General features: G+C 34.7%; 4 protein-coding genes across 14 annotated transcripts in view; 1 reads left to right on the top strand and 3 right to left on the bottom strand.

Moving 5' to 3' along the window:
* Positions 1-1,072, bottom strand: part of LOC105210995 (protein 4.1 homolog) — an 83,064-nt gene extending 81,992 nt beyond the window's left edge. For 5 of the 8 annotated variants that reach the window (XM_054233977.1, XM_054233980.1, XM_054233976.1 and 2 more), the window contains exon 1: positions 158-588. The gene's annotated coding sequence lies outside the window, so the exon portion shown is untranslated. The other 3 variants (XM_054233971.1, XM_054233973.1, XM_054233972.1) reach the window with 3 other exon arrangements.
* Positions 1,073-4,949: 3,877 nt separating this feature from the next.
* Positions 4,950-9,417, bottom strand: LOC105216335 (polyadenylate-binding protein-interacting protein 1). Of its 2 annotated transcripts, none has more exons than XM_011190778.3 (2): positions 9,257-9,417; positions 4,950-7,763 (listed from the first exon to the last, which is right to left on the bottom strand). In XM_011190778.3, the coding sequence occupies exon 2, from the start codon at positions 7,649-7,651 to the stop codon at positions 6,128-6,130; it is 1,524 nt and encodes a 507-aa protein (XP_011189080.1). In that variant the 5' UTR covers positions 7,652-7,763; positions 9,257-9,417; the 3' UTR covers positions 4,950-6,127. The 2 variants fall into 2 exon arrangements, with proteins under 2 accessions (XP_011189080.1, XP_011189081.1); XM_011190779.3 differs by lacking the exon at positions 9,257-9,417 and adding an exon at positions 8,727-9,046.
* A 251-nt stretch (positions 9,418-9,668) lies between these two features.
* On the top strand, positions 9,669-11,321 carry LOC105216336 (proteasomal ubiquitin receptor ADRM1 homolog). 3 transcript variants are annotated; one of them, XM_054233982.1, is made up of 5 exons: positions 9,669-9,824; positions 9,883-10,094; positions 10,155-10,480; positions 10,546-10,718; positions 10,786-11,321. In XM_054233982.1, exons 2-5 carry the CDS (start codon positions 9,903-9,905, stop codon positions 11,220-11,222), a joined length of 1,128 nt encoding a protein of 375 aa, XP_054089957.1. In that variant the 5' UTR covers positions 9,669-9,824; positions 9,883-9,902; the 3' UTR covers positions 11,223-11,321. The 3 variants fall into 3 exon arrangements, with proteins under 3 accessions (XP_054089957.1, XP_054089958.1, XP_054089960.1); XM_054233983.1 differs by having other exon boundaries at positions 9,670-9,824; positions 9,897-10,094; XM_054233985.1 differs by having other exon boundaries at positions 9,686-9,824; positions 9,870-10,094.
* LOC105216338 (anaphase-promoting complex subunit 5) lies at positions 11,311-14,369 on the bottom strand. Its single transcript, XM_011190781.3, has 3 exons — positions 13,516-14,369; positions 13,020-13,450; positions 11,311-12,957 (listed from the first exon to the last, which is right to left on the bottom strand). The coding sequence occupies exons 1-3, from the start codon at positions 14,018-14,020 to the stop codon at positions 11,614-11,616; spliced, it is 2,280 nt and encodes a 759-aa protein (XP_011189083.2). The 5' UTR covers positions 14,021-14,369; the 3' UTR covers positions 11,311-11,613.
* Positions 14,370-14,569: the final 200 nt, after the last annotated feature.

Genomic DNA, 14,569 nt, shown 5'->3' with positions numbered 1-14,569 from the left:
CTCTAAAATATAAGAGTTCATAAATTAATGGAGTTGAAGTATTAAGAATAACGAAGTATTCGATTTTTAGTTACTATGGCATTTTCAATTTTACTTTAATCGAAAGCACTGTGTTGTTATGATTTCTTTGTATGTGACTGTATTCAATTGTACTTACCTATTTTTCTGTTGTCCTCGTCCTTTCGGCGTAGTACACACTCTGCTTGCTAATTGCGTCGACAATAATAACAAAGCGTTGTTATTTGATACAAATTGTCTTTGGGGTGGCAGGATATAAAGAGAATGAGCGTTGCAGTGACTGTCTCTTCTTCTTCGTATTTCTTTACACCGTAAAGTTGTATACTGTTGCTCGTTGCAATGAAATGAATGCAATAATAATAATAAATTATATTTCGACGCGCAAATTTGTTGTTTTCTTTTGAGAGAAATAACTATTAACTTGCAGTGCCCGCTTTCGGGCGATTAAGCTTGCAACACTTTTTTTTTTAATAAATTTAATTCGTATTAGCGTTATACATATCTACACATGTATGTATGTATGTATGCATATATACTATATTGATTTCTCACAACAAATTTTGTGCTAACCTTTTTGCATGCAAAAATTTAGTAAAATCTGTATTTCTTAATCGCGCACTTTCGCACTTACTTCGTTTTATGTATGTATGTATGTACTTCCTCCGTCACTTTATTTCCACTACCAAAAATCGGGTTTGTTTTTCAATTCCTAAAAGGGTTAAGCGGTAATTACACGCACACACAAGTGCATGCACACAACTATTATTAAAGAATTTCAACAAATTTTATTAAATTTTCGTTCATTACGCGGCAGTAATATCAAACAAGTTAGCACCAACACATACACATGCACATATGCATATATGTTCATATGTATATGACGAGCACTAAAGAAAATTCATTCAGTTTTATTAGTTGTTTTTTTTTTTTTTATTTTGTATAATTAATTTTGCGTAGCACCAAAGTATCTTACGGATAATATTCTTCGAAACACAAATGAACGGTATGAACAAGAGACTCGAACTGACTCGTACTGACTCATGTTGACTTTCAGTTGGCTACGATGCCATGGCAAATACACAAATCTCTCCTCAACAAGGTGGTTAGGTGGTGGCGCAAACACGCTCTTTACTCTCACAATTCTCTTTGTATACCAGCCAGTTTGCCACGCTGATGAAACTCGTAAATGGCTATGTATTTTTTGGCTGCTTCGTTTGGGTTTTTGAAAAAGTAAGATTTTGAAAGTAAAGTATTCTAAATTCATAAAAGTGTTTGGTGGACCTTTAAATTCATGTGAGACTTTTAAGATTTCATTATTTATTTATTCAAAAATCGTTTAATAATATAAAATTATCCAAAAAGTTAGAAATCGTCCGTCAGGCAGTGATAAACTTTCGAAAATATATCAGTCTATATATCTATAATACATCAGGCGTTCAAAGACGGCTTTAGATTTAGAATTTTGTCGGTCAAAACCAAGCCCAACACACGTATGTGACAAACAAGTCTTACGTGCTTTTAATATGCTATATATTATATATATACAGTTGAACTTCCATAACTCGAACTTATATAACAGAGCTCGAACTCATATTCATAAATCGAGCTCTTGAATTGCCATTAGAAGTTAAATATCATACAAATTACCTTCCATAAGTCGGAAGTCTCCCTAACTCTAAGTTTTTTTGTGGATTATGGTGATTCGAGTTAGAGAAGTTCCACTGTATATTTAAGCATAAAATTCTTATTAGATTTATAACTGTTATTTTTGTAAAGCACAAATACTAAACAAAATTTTTCAAAACTAAAAAGTTCATTGAAAAAATTTAGTTTTAGCAAATGTTGAGTGAATTCCCAACATAAACTTTTTACATTGGAATTCTGTTTCCCAATAGTTAAAAAAAAGGTATATTCAATTAACAGTACATTAAGTGCAACTCTGTAGCACGTAATTGCACAACACTGTGTGAAATAATAAAAACAAATATTGAAAACACCTAATCTTACGCTCTTTGGGTGTGATTTTACTTTATTCTGTGTTGCGAGTCGCAGCTTCACAGAGCGCCAACCAAAAGAATGTTTCAAATACTTAATAATATTCCAATACGTTATTTATTATTTAACAATAATTTATTATTTTACTTAATATGTTTCGTTTTCTAATTGGAATTTAAGCTTTTCTCTTCAATTGGTTTGCGTCCATTGCAAATTCCACTCAATTCAACTCTTCTTACACACACATACATACATACATGTCATCTCATATCGCTTTCAACTTGTTTGTGGCGAGTTGCCAGATAATATGAAAATAGTGTTTCATTGCCATAACTATGAAAAGGGCCGGAAATCATATAAAGGGTGTGTACATTTGTTATATATATATAAAACCGCCCTGCAAGACGGGTAAAAGTTACTTAATCATCGGTTACTGGTAATGAATGCCTCTATTATGTGCTTGGTTACTTTTGTTCTAGCATCAGGGAAAAGGTTGTTCCAGCACCTCCTCTTACCAAACAGCGGTTAATAATTTTGGCGCAAATGCCATGTTTTAGAAAAACATGTGTTATTATTTGTTTGGAAGAGCCCCCTCAGCCGTTGAAAATTTTTTAAAAACGATGCGTTGATAAACATCTTGTAATTTTTTATGCTTGAATATGTTACTGTATTCTCTGCCATTGAAAGGCAATCATTAGGATTTAACACATGAAGTATTTCAGTAAAATTTTTGAATTGTAAAAGGAGCAGAGGACTAAAGAGAGAGACATATACTTAAGAACGTTTCCAAAATGAAAGTTTTAATGCTTTCAAATATTTTTTGAGTTTAAAACAAAAAAAAAAAACAGAAAAAAGCTCGAGATGCTTCTAACCAGGTTAATGCGATGATCATTAGGATGTCAAAACAGGATCCGAGGTGGAGCACTATAGGCATCCTTCGAAAAATGTTTGTTCACGTAGAAAAACCAATAACAAAAAAAACAATTACACTCGATTAGAAGATGCTGCCCTTAACTGTAGACTGGTACGAAAAAAATCCTTCTACCAAACGAATGGAAATCGTATTATTGGCAAAGACCCGCAAACACCTTTTCAACATTATTAGACAATGTTTAAAAAATGTTATTTTTCCTTGTATTTCCTACGGTCGCTCAATAGAAGGAACTATAGGAGCATGGTAGGCGGCACACGCCTGCAAGATGGCGCTGACGGAGCGTGAAGACTGCAGAGAATGTCAACAGCAAGGTATAAGAGAAACAATGGAGCATCTCATGTGCGTTTGTCCTGCATTGTCAAGGCAACGGCTCCAGCATTTTGGGACCCAACAGTACGAGAATCTGGAAAAAGTATCGTTAGTAAAACTTCTGAAGTTCTACTAAAATTCGTTACAAGCGCAGTTATCCTAAATTATGACAACTCCTCCATACTGGTCCATGCATGGCTTTGGCCAGCCAGACTAACTAGCCTAACCTTGTAGTTTGGTTGCTGAAAATCATACATATGTATGTGCTACTGGGTAATAATTGTTTTCCTTATATAGATACATTCCTCAAAATTATCTGGAGAATGAGTCCTGCTCTTACAACAATAAAGCCATGTGGAAATCGTGGTTGCTGATCGCCTCGCTTAGCTTAGGAAGGAAGGAATCTTTGCTCCTACTATCAGACTATGGAACTTCCTTAACACTATGAAACTTCCGGAAGAGACGTAAGTACATAGCTAGGAACGCAAAATGTTATATACAGAAGCAAGTTTCAGCATAAGTAATAAAAACGATGCTACGTGGCTGTCTCCAGATAGAAAAAAAGTGAAAGTTAATTTAATACTAAAGATACTCCCCAGTAGTGAAATCACTTGTCTTGTGACTTCTACTCCCAACATTCGCAAAGAGCACAACCACAGCTCTTAGCCTGATAAAAGTGCATATAATTCATATGGTCTCAATCAGAAACCACCCTGAAAGAGATGTTCTTAGTAGCGTTGGACCTGTCAAAATATTTTGACATTGCTTACAACGAGCTCAAGATGCATCATGAAACCAGGGTGACCCTCGCATAATTTCGTTCTGGATGCGGTAGCTGGTTAAACTCTTACTTTTCCAAACTAGACCTCTGCATATCAAATACATGTCCTGCAAGCAAATAGTCCCTTCATGATACTAACCACCGCTTTACATGTTCAACGAACCTGACTCATCTCCATCCACCGTCCCTATGGACCCAGACTGTCGAAACAGTTCGTTTCCTGGGCTTACCATAAGATGACCTCGATGAAAAGTAATCGTGCGCCTTACCCTACAAGCAAGGTCTAAGTAATCGCTGTAACAACAATAACAACATATCTTTCGAATGCTTGCACAGGCTCCCTCTTAAAAGTATACGGTAAAGGAGCTCATTATTTTCCTTTAGCTGAAAAATTATGATATACAAAATGTAAATCTTGATAGTGTTCATATAATTATAATTTGTCGAACACCACAAAATTAGCTTTATACATAGATTCAACGTTTAGAAGTCATACATTTGCTATGTCTTTACACAAATTAATATTTAAGGATAAACTTTTCACAAATTTCGTTCCAATTTTTACCCTAGATACAGTTACTTAATGTTCGGTACAACGATACAAAAAATTGTTGATATCAAAAAATAAAATACATGAAGTTTTTTCTCTCATGCAATTTTTTTTGTTTCGTTTTTTTATTTTTTATTTTACAACTAATTTAATATTTTTTCACAATTTTCGTTTTTTAATTATTTTTTTATCGCTTTTATGTTTTTTTTTTATAGAAATACATAGTCATTTTATAAACAAAATAAAATGAGATAAACATTTCAATATTTATGTATGTCGGAAAAATGTTTGTTACAATTGCAGTCACATTATAACATGCATAATTAAAATGCAATAGATAAACCAAGTGCGAGTATGTCTCATTGATTAAAGAGAGATTAAACATACAATACGGTAATAAATGGATAAAATTGCTTAATGTAATATAAAAAAAAAATTAAGTCATATTTACGATGTCACAATTAAAACGATCATAAACTAGCAGATGTCTAATCAAAACGGTAGCATGGAAGCCAATAACACACAAATATGGGACAAAATCTGGACAAAAGAAAGGACACTCAATAAGACTTGTTGCTTTGTTGTGGGTTTACCGCTTGAAAAGACTTGAAAAAACGCTGAAATTACAGTTAGTACTATTACGCCAACCATGCGTGAGTCGACAGAAAATTTCGAGGTATTCAAAGTGCAGTTCCGTTTTCATTGTCCTTTTTTTAATGAGAATTTAAAATTACAAAAATAAAAAAATAATTTGGTCGATATAAAATGAATATTGAAAATTCGAAAAATCTACAAATGTATGTATTTCTAGCTATAAAAATTTCATTAAGAATTGGTTGTGGAGTGTTATGATTTCGACAATTTACTGGTACGTAACACACTTTAAGGAATTTACTAGCAATTACCGTAAAGTGTTGTGGTTATGTCTAAAACATATGTTCCAATGCAAGAAACAATAACAACTAAAATATTATGAGAATCAATGCATGCATATCAAAAATCGCCAAAAAAAAAACTCAACATATGCATTTAATAATATCACATCAAAGATCGCATTTGAATAACTTTGCAAAAAAACGCATAGGTGATCCTCCTCCACTATTCTATTATCTGTAGGCGTCAAACTTCAACTCTTCCATTTCATTTTCTTTAATTCTAGATTAGTATTACATTTTGTTATAGATTTATTAACGTTTTTGTTTATGTTTTTGTTTATCTTTTTCTTTAACATCACATGCGACAACTGTAATTTCAGCCTAAATGTAAAGCATACCCCGAAAATATACTATAATTCGATCAAGCCCAGCATTTCACAGCATTAACTTTAGATAATATGCCTTGAAATTAGCTAGACACTTAATAATACATTGGCAGGGCACTATGCTCATATATATCTGTGTACAAATTTGTTTGTTTTTACTCGGTAAGAATGTGTGGAAACATTGAATATGGCGGAATTATTCTGTTTCGGTTTTGGAAAATATTCAAGTGGTTTCCGCCGACTACACATTACTAAACTAGTGCATTGTGTTGCCTTTACCTATGTACTAGCGTTATTTTGCTTGCAAAACTCTTTGTAAGCCTTTTCGGTCTCCTCATCCATTTCTGGGTCAAGATCAATATCGAGATCGCCACCTTCGCCGTCTTCATCGGTGGAACCACTGCCCGGCACAGCCGCTGCACCATCGGATAAGAAATCGGTTTCTTCTGCCGTCAACTCACGCCCATCTGGCCCATAGAATATAGGTTCGTCGCTCATGCGTAATGGTTCTGGTGCTCTGGACGCCGCTGCAGCTGCAGCTTCAACTTCGGCTGTTGGCGAATTCAATTTGCGTCCCCAATTGTTCTTCTGCAAAGATATTACATTAGCTGCTAGCGGATATTTACCCTGTGACTTATGGTTCACAGCTTGTAAAATCTCAATGATTTCACGCATTTCGATTGGGCAGTCTGCAGTCAAATCATAACCGGCTAATTTGAGTGTTAAACAAATGCAACGAATATTGTCGGAAGACTCCTTCGACAGTAGCTGTTTCAGTGAGTACACTATATTTTCGGCAATTAGATGGATGCGAGTGTCATCACCACGCAACTGCATATATAATTCAGCGAGGAAGAGAGCTGTTTCACGCACTTTTTGTTGCTGATTCGTCTTCATATATTGCATAACCTCTTGCTGGTGATAGTCCAACTTGCATTTGAGCAATGTGTGGAAAAGTGAGTCTTTCTTCAAGTTGAGCATATGCAAAAGATTGTAGAGCTTAGCGCCCATATAGCGGAAGTTCGGATTCTGTATGGATTCATTGAAAATATCCTCCATTGCATTTGAAAGTACATATTGGTTATTCTCCATACCCTCGAATATGTTAAGAAACCGTGTAGCAGTTGTGTCAAACTGTCCAGGATTTTGATTCAGACATTGAATCACTGTTCTCAAATAGTCGAGTGCAATTGTCTCTACATCTGAGTTAGTGCTACCACTGCCAGCATTTGAATTTGATGCGCCCGAATTATTGTGACGTTGATAGCGTCCTTGTCCACCATGATGTTGATTATGATGCTTATTATGCCTGGGATGTTGATGTGATTGATTTTGGCTATAATAGTTATTGGCAGTATTCTTGTTCCCACTGCTACCGGAGGCGGATCCTATCTTTAAACGCTCTTGCACGGATGCCGTTAGTGAGGTGACTTGGTGACCGTATTGCTGTTGATTATGGCTGTGATGATTATTCTGTTGGTAACCATTGGAATAACGGTGTGGTCGCGATGACTGCTGATGATATTGTTGATAGGTTTGTTGATTGTACTGTTGCTGATGTCGTTCTAATCTCTCCTGAGCGCCTGCGGCAGAATTACTACCGGTGCCACCAAAGCGTGGCACAAATTCTTTAGCATATGGTGATAGTTTTGATGGCGATACCGTGCGACCATATGCGTCACAGGTATTTGCATTCAGAGACGTAGCGCCGTGTGTAGGCGTATTTGTAGCCGATTTTGGCTTCCGTAATGGGGTATAATCCTCATCCTCAGTAAATGGGGCACGACCCGGTGTTATATCCATAATTTTTTATTGCGTTCAAATTATTATTATAAGTTGGTTCGATTTTCTTTTTTACGATTCGTTTTGACAGAATATATAATTTGGAAATGGGATTCGATTCGTTGTACAGATTCTGAAACAACATATAAAAAATTCACTTCTATTTAATTAAGGCGATTAATAAAAAAATATAAAAAATAATATTTTTCAATCAAATGTAATTAAAAAATCGTATGCCAACAGTCAAAACCGCACAACTCGTCAACTAATTTAGATTTTTCTTAAATATAGCAGTTTTATGGGAAATATTATATGCCACATTTTACAAATGTAGCAATATCGAAAACTATTCAACAACAACAACACATTACTCGGAAGTCATGCTATGGATAGTTTACAAAACCAGCAGTTATATCAGATTCATCTATAAAAGAGATTATTGTCTTCTGTTGAATATGCAGGGAAATGAAGATTAGATTGTATATCAAGAAGCCTACCTAAAACGACGAGGACAACACTGTAGCGCCTTTAAAATAAGTTTTTATCAACTACAATAGCGCGATAGTCCATTCCTTTATTCATTGGAATAATACAAATTTTCTATTAATTGTAAAATATGGTACATTTCCACCGAACAAAAGTGAAAAAGTATGTGATACCTTTTATATATTTGTTAAAATGTCATCCTATCGATATGCATCATCATTTATGTATAGATTTTATTGTAAAGGTGCAAAAGCCGCTGAACTGCTTTCAAATTTCATAGAGAGAAATGTATTTATGCGATAATCGAAAGTCTACTTCGGAGCATATGCATTTATAAAATCCATGCCGCTGTAAATTTTTAGCGCGGAATTAGTACAGCGGATCGTGTTAATGTCTTTTTATGCATTTGCTCTAGAGTGTATTAAATATTATACGATAAGAAGCACGTTTCACAAACGCAAGCCAATTTTGTATACCTACTAGTCTCGATTTATGCACTTTATTTTAATTTTTATTGTATATGTATGCATATGTATTTATACACATTGACGCCTTTATTGAAACTCACTAAAATTTTATATAGCCGCTAAACAAAAATAATATGTTATACCTGAAAACTCCTATTCATATAACTTTCGAAAATGTTATTTAACTTCCTTCAATTCTGTATTTTATTGCAGTATTCTACTTATAAGCTATTCGTTAACTTTTCTCTCTTCTATCAATGATGGCCAATAGACACGCTGGCGGTCAGGCGGGTGAACTCGTTTTCTGTTTTCTTCGACTTCGTTTTCTTAACTTTTTAATCTATCCAATGTCGTTTTACATTTTTCACCTTTCTTAATGGCTTGGCTTGACAGCCATCGTTGTCAAATTTAACACATCACACATGACAAACTTCTAAATATCAAGCATTTCAATTATTCCCCAACACAAAATCTATTTCACAGTTCAAATTAAATACATACGAATTAAAAAAATGTAAAACACTACCAAACCCCTTCATCAGCTTTCCTTTTCGAGTTTACTATGCTTTCAATTTCTTTTCTCTGGTTCGACCCGATCCACGTTTGTCATACCGTGTAAAAATTAAATAAAAATCTAAGATGATTTTTCAATACCTTTAATAATTTCACTTACCTTAGTTTTTGCCAAATACCTTCAGCAACGTTGTTAATTTTCTTTTAAATTATACAAAGAATTGTCAAATAGTTTATGTTGCAACGCACTATTTGTTGAATTATCCACGAATGTTCACAACGTTCGCAAGGAAAAACAGAAATCTGACAAAACTTATACTCTTCTTCTTCTTCGCTTGCATTTAGTTCACATTCGATTTCCTCCTCTATATTGAATTCACAGATTGAAGTCACAGTAGTATTGAATACAAACAATTAAATTAGTAATCAAGACAAATATTTTAAAGGATATTAGTTAATAGTTTTTTAATATTCGCTTACAACTGTGGTTTCTTATATTGTTATGTGAGAACATACTCACAGTAAAAGAAAATATTTAAAATAAAAATCATCATCGAAATTATTATAAAACTGCTTTATCGACCATTGGTGCCCACTAATCGAACTTGCTTTTGACATATGAATTTGATGAAATTGACATTAAAAGTTGCTCGTCATTCGTAAAAGGCAACGAAAATCTAAAAGAAATTGAATTGAAAATTATTTCAATTGGATAACTATTTGTGAAGGTATATATATAGACAAAACAAACATATTTATTGTTTTAATATTAGTACAAATTCTCAGTTTTCAACTTAAAGGAAAAAATGTTCGGTCGTCAGAGCGGTATCGGTGGTGGAAATACTAGCAGTAGCTCCAATTTAGTGGAGTTTCGTGCAGGTCGGATGAATATGATAGGCAAAATGGTCCATCCAGATGCTCGCAAAGGTCTAGTGTATCTAACACAGAGTGAAGATGGTCTTATGCATTTTTGCTGGAAGGATCGCACCACTGGCAAGGTAAGTAAAAAAAAAAATAATAATAAACATTACTAATGCATCTTAATATTTTGTTTATAGGTTGAGGATGACTTAATTGTTTTTCCGGACGATTTTGAATTTAAACGCGTTGAGCAATGCAAAACTGGACGCGTATATGTATTAAAATTTAAGTCATCTTCACGGCGCATGTTTTTCTGGATGCAAGAACCAAAAGTCGAAAAAGACGATGAGCTATGTCGTCGTGTAAACGAACTAATGAATAACCCACCTTCACAACAACGTAATAATAGTGATAATGGCGATTTACAGTACATGTTGAACAATATGTCACAGCAGCAACTAATGCAACTGTTCGGTGGTGTTGGTCAAATGGGCGGACTAACCTCTTTATTGGGTTCAATGAAGTAAGATATTTATATTAAAATAAGTTGTAATCAAATCATTACATTGATATAATTACAAATTTTAGCCGTGCTGAAAATAGCTCGCGTACACCTGCGCGCCAAAGCAGCAATAGTACTGCAAGTAATCTGCTCACACCAGAATCAAATACGGCACCTAAAACTCCTTCAGCACCAAAAGGAAAGGGTAATAGAAGTGCTGCCGGTGCAACTTCTACCAATATCAATGCAAACTTATCAAGTAAGTTCCTACACTACAGATAATTTGTTATATTTCTAATACATATTTATTTTTTTATTCAATGCAGCCCCAGGCAGTCGTACCATAAGTGTTGATTTATCCACTGCTCTAACTGGTTCGGAGGCTATTAATCAAATAATATCAGATCCAGAACGAGCAAAAACTTTATCAGTACACCTGCCTGAAAGCGAAGATGCCGATGAAAATAAAAAACAGCAAATTAAGGATACAATTGCTTCACCGCAATTCCAACAAGCTCTATCTTTGTTCTCAAATGCTCTACAATCTGCACAGCTCGGCCCTGTGGTCTCACAATTTGAACTAACACCAGAAGCTGTGGCAGCTGCATATGCAGGTAATTTGGAGGATTTCGTTAAGGCTTTAGAGAAATCACTGCCAGCCGGTGCTACCATGGATACTGCTAAAGCAGCCAAAGAACCCGAGAAAGACAAGGAGCCATTGAAAAATAATGAAAGCGAAGATAATAAAACTGATAAAAAATAATAGTTATCAATTTAAATACATATGTGTCAAACAATTAAATGAGACAACAAAAATATAAATATATGATTTTCCATTAAAATATATAATATATAGTAATTATCTGCGTCTGTATATTATTTAAAATCTAAATTTAATCCAAAAAAATACGCTTGTATTTTTACAAAGTAAGCTTAGAAGGCTTTCGCATAAAATTACATGAATTCGGAATTCCGAACTCGATACCACGAATGAAATTTTTACTTAAATTTCCTTTTTTTCTTCAATAAAGTCACTTTTAATTCACAATCAATGTAATGGTTCATATTTCAAATATACCGAATTTGAATTGCGCTTGTAAAACGTTAATTTCTATAATAAATAGCTATGCACTAAATATAACTATTGTCCGTAACTAAAAAGCCATTCCAAGGTATTCCCTTGCGATGGGGTACTCTGAATAATAGTGTTTGAATTTGCAGGCATATTTGTTTCGCTCAGCTAATTGATTCAGTTCATGATATGTTTTTGCAATGTAAACAAAAATGTCCAAAACTTTAGCATGAGCTTCCAGTTTTTTAAAACATTCCACAGCGCGCTCCAAAATGGAAATTCCTTTTTGTAAATTCACTTTTTTGCGCTCATCACTTTCGCTGGCTGCCACCATACAGCAGACGAATATAAAATCCATTTTTGCGCGATCGTAAATACCACCATTCTCATGAATTTTTTCCATACAATTTTTAGCTGCTTGAAATGCCTTTTGTGGCATTTTCATTTTTAGCAGCACTTGTGCTAATACCATGTCTATAACAGCTTGTTCATATTCCATATATGCAGATGTTGCCAATACAGAAGCGCGTATAAGAAATTCGGCCGTTTCGGATGATACGTTATCTTCGCCAATTGTCGTGTGTGCTTGTAGCACCAAAACACGCACCTGAGTCAAAACATCCAAGTTCGCACTGTGCAGCAATTTACCAATAATACGTCGTGCTGTGTTGAAATATCCCTTCGCAATATATACAGCTGCACGTTGAAGATTTCCCATATTTTTATCCAATAAATACAACTGACTACATGCTTTAAGCGCTTCCTGCCAACGGCACCGATATATACATTGCTGAATGATAATATGATATTCGCTGATCATCCAATTTTTGGCGTTTGGATAACGTGGAAAACGACTGCGTGCATGACTCTGTACGACTGCACTCATTTGATGTTCCCCTTGCACGTTCAACCACAATGAGAGACTGGCGAGTACTTTACTAACACTCTCGGAATTACCAATATCACCGAATGCCCAGGTTTTTTTCAGTTGTAGCAGTAATTGTGCATAAAGCGAAGAGATTTCATGACGTCCATAAAGACACCAAAGCGCAGATCTTAATGCCAAAGAATCGGAAGCATGTTCTAGTATTGAATTCTTATTATTGAGTTCATCGCTCTTCAGTAACAATTCAAAAAGATCGAGCGGTAAATAACCACACTGTGCTCCAAATTTTACTACATATTGGATAGCCAATGACAGTGACTGCACTAGACCGGGATCCTGAATATCTGGCAGACTTTTTTCAAAAGGATCTATTTTGTTGCTGTTCAGTAGACAATACCAAGAATTAGCTAAATCTAGGCAACGTTTATCGCCACATTCCTGTGCTAGCATTATACATTCCTTGAGTGCATTTAATGCTTCACGGCGGTGATCGAAACATGCATGGAGCACAGCTAAGTTCACGCTGAAGTACTGGAAACCCTACAATAATAAACAAATGTAGAATTAATACTATATTATATTTATTACCAAATAACTCTTACCTTTTGTTCATATTGTGTGGCTGTCTGCATTGGACTACGATCAAAAGCTCTGTGCAGAGCATCCATTGCGCCATAGAAGTCGCGTAGTCTTAATTGATTCATATAACCTAGAAAATAAGCTTGCGAATTTAGCGGATTATCCTGTATGATTTCATTTATTTTCGTTTGCAGATCGATTGGTGGCAAAGCACGAAGTTCATTATTTTCTAACAATTTACATTGTTGTGCAACAAAAAGGTCTGCTTGTTTTGGTGACCATTTACTATGAGGATTTCGATCCTGATGTACAGTTTCGGTATCTAGCGCAGATTCTTCTAATGTGTTACAAGGCTCATCAGACCCACGACCAACAGCACGAGGAAACAAATTATCCTGCACACTAGTCATAGCGCCACCAACTCTGCGTGGACCAATAGCCAGCGTGCGTACTCCTATAACGAAAATTTTATATGATTTATCGGATACTAACTGGATAATCCACCAAGCAACCACCAACCTTTTTCATAGTATAAACAAATATTCTTATATAGAGCCATAATTTCGGGAAATGTCATACGCTCCAGTATAACGCATACACGTCGTATGTATAGCCCAACAATACTGAATTGACTGACACCTAATTCCTCAGATAAAAGATTATCCCAATTCTGACGCTCAGCAAAATCACATAGTGTTTCAATACCAAGAGTAAAAATATTGCACATGGCCTTTTCAAAACTTTCCAAATGTAGTGCATTGATTTTATAACGTGGAGATGTGAGCAAATGATACAAATCATTGTATGTCATATCTGGATATTGTATCAATTTTAATAGTAGCATGCAGAAATTCCTTCGTGCCTGCAAAGGATAAGCGACACCGGCATCAGTGGCGGCATTTTTAACTTTCAAGTACTGTTGGACCAAAATTAAAACCGCAACTTTGTGTGGCGGTGGTGTCTCAATTCGTGTGGTATAAGTGGGGTTACGCGGATCTAATGCTTCCAGCTCTTCGTAATGCATTTCGAAACTTTTAACACTAAATTACAATACGTTTGTATATTGTTCCAATCAAAACAAATTAAATAACTTGACACTATTTCAATACATTTGCAGTGTTGATGAATTCTTTCAAAACACTTAAAATGTTAAAATGGTAATGCAGTGTACAAAATGATGTTTACGGTACGATTACACTTAAGTAACAGATCCACCCGGTACAGAAGTAAGTAATAGATTTTAGTTTAAATTAATGATGACCACCTATCCGCGACTGCAGATCGTCATACGCTTTGTTTATATTAGTATATTCACTTAGCATTTTTGCCAAGTGTACCTCTTCATTGTAATTATTATATATATAATACGATAACTTGCTACTCGAAGTCTCATAGAGATCTCTTATAGGATATTGTATGAAAATATGTATGTATTGCATGAAAATAATTCTCGAATTTGTATATGCATAGATATCTTCAGGATATTCTGGATAAATCCCATATTGATAAAACATAGCACTTCTATATTTTATAGAAAATATTTAAGATTATGCGACGTTTGCAAATATTATAT

This window comes from Zeugodacus cucurbitae, chromosome 6 (genome assembly GCF_028554725.1).
Source record: "Zeugodacus cucurbitae isolate PBARC_wt_2022May chromosome 6, idZeuCucr1.2, whole genome shotgun sequence".
NCBI lineage: Eukaryota > Metazoa > Arthropoda > Insecta > Diptera > Tephritidae > Zeugodacus > Zeugodacus cucurbitae.
The sequence above is the reverse complement of the archived record's forward strand: the minus strand, read 5'-3'. Positions and strand labels throughout refer to the sequence as shown.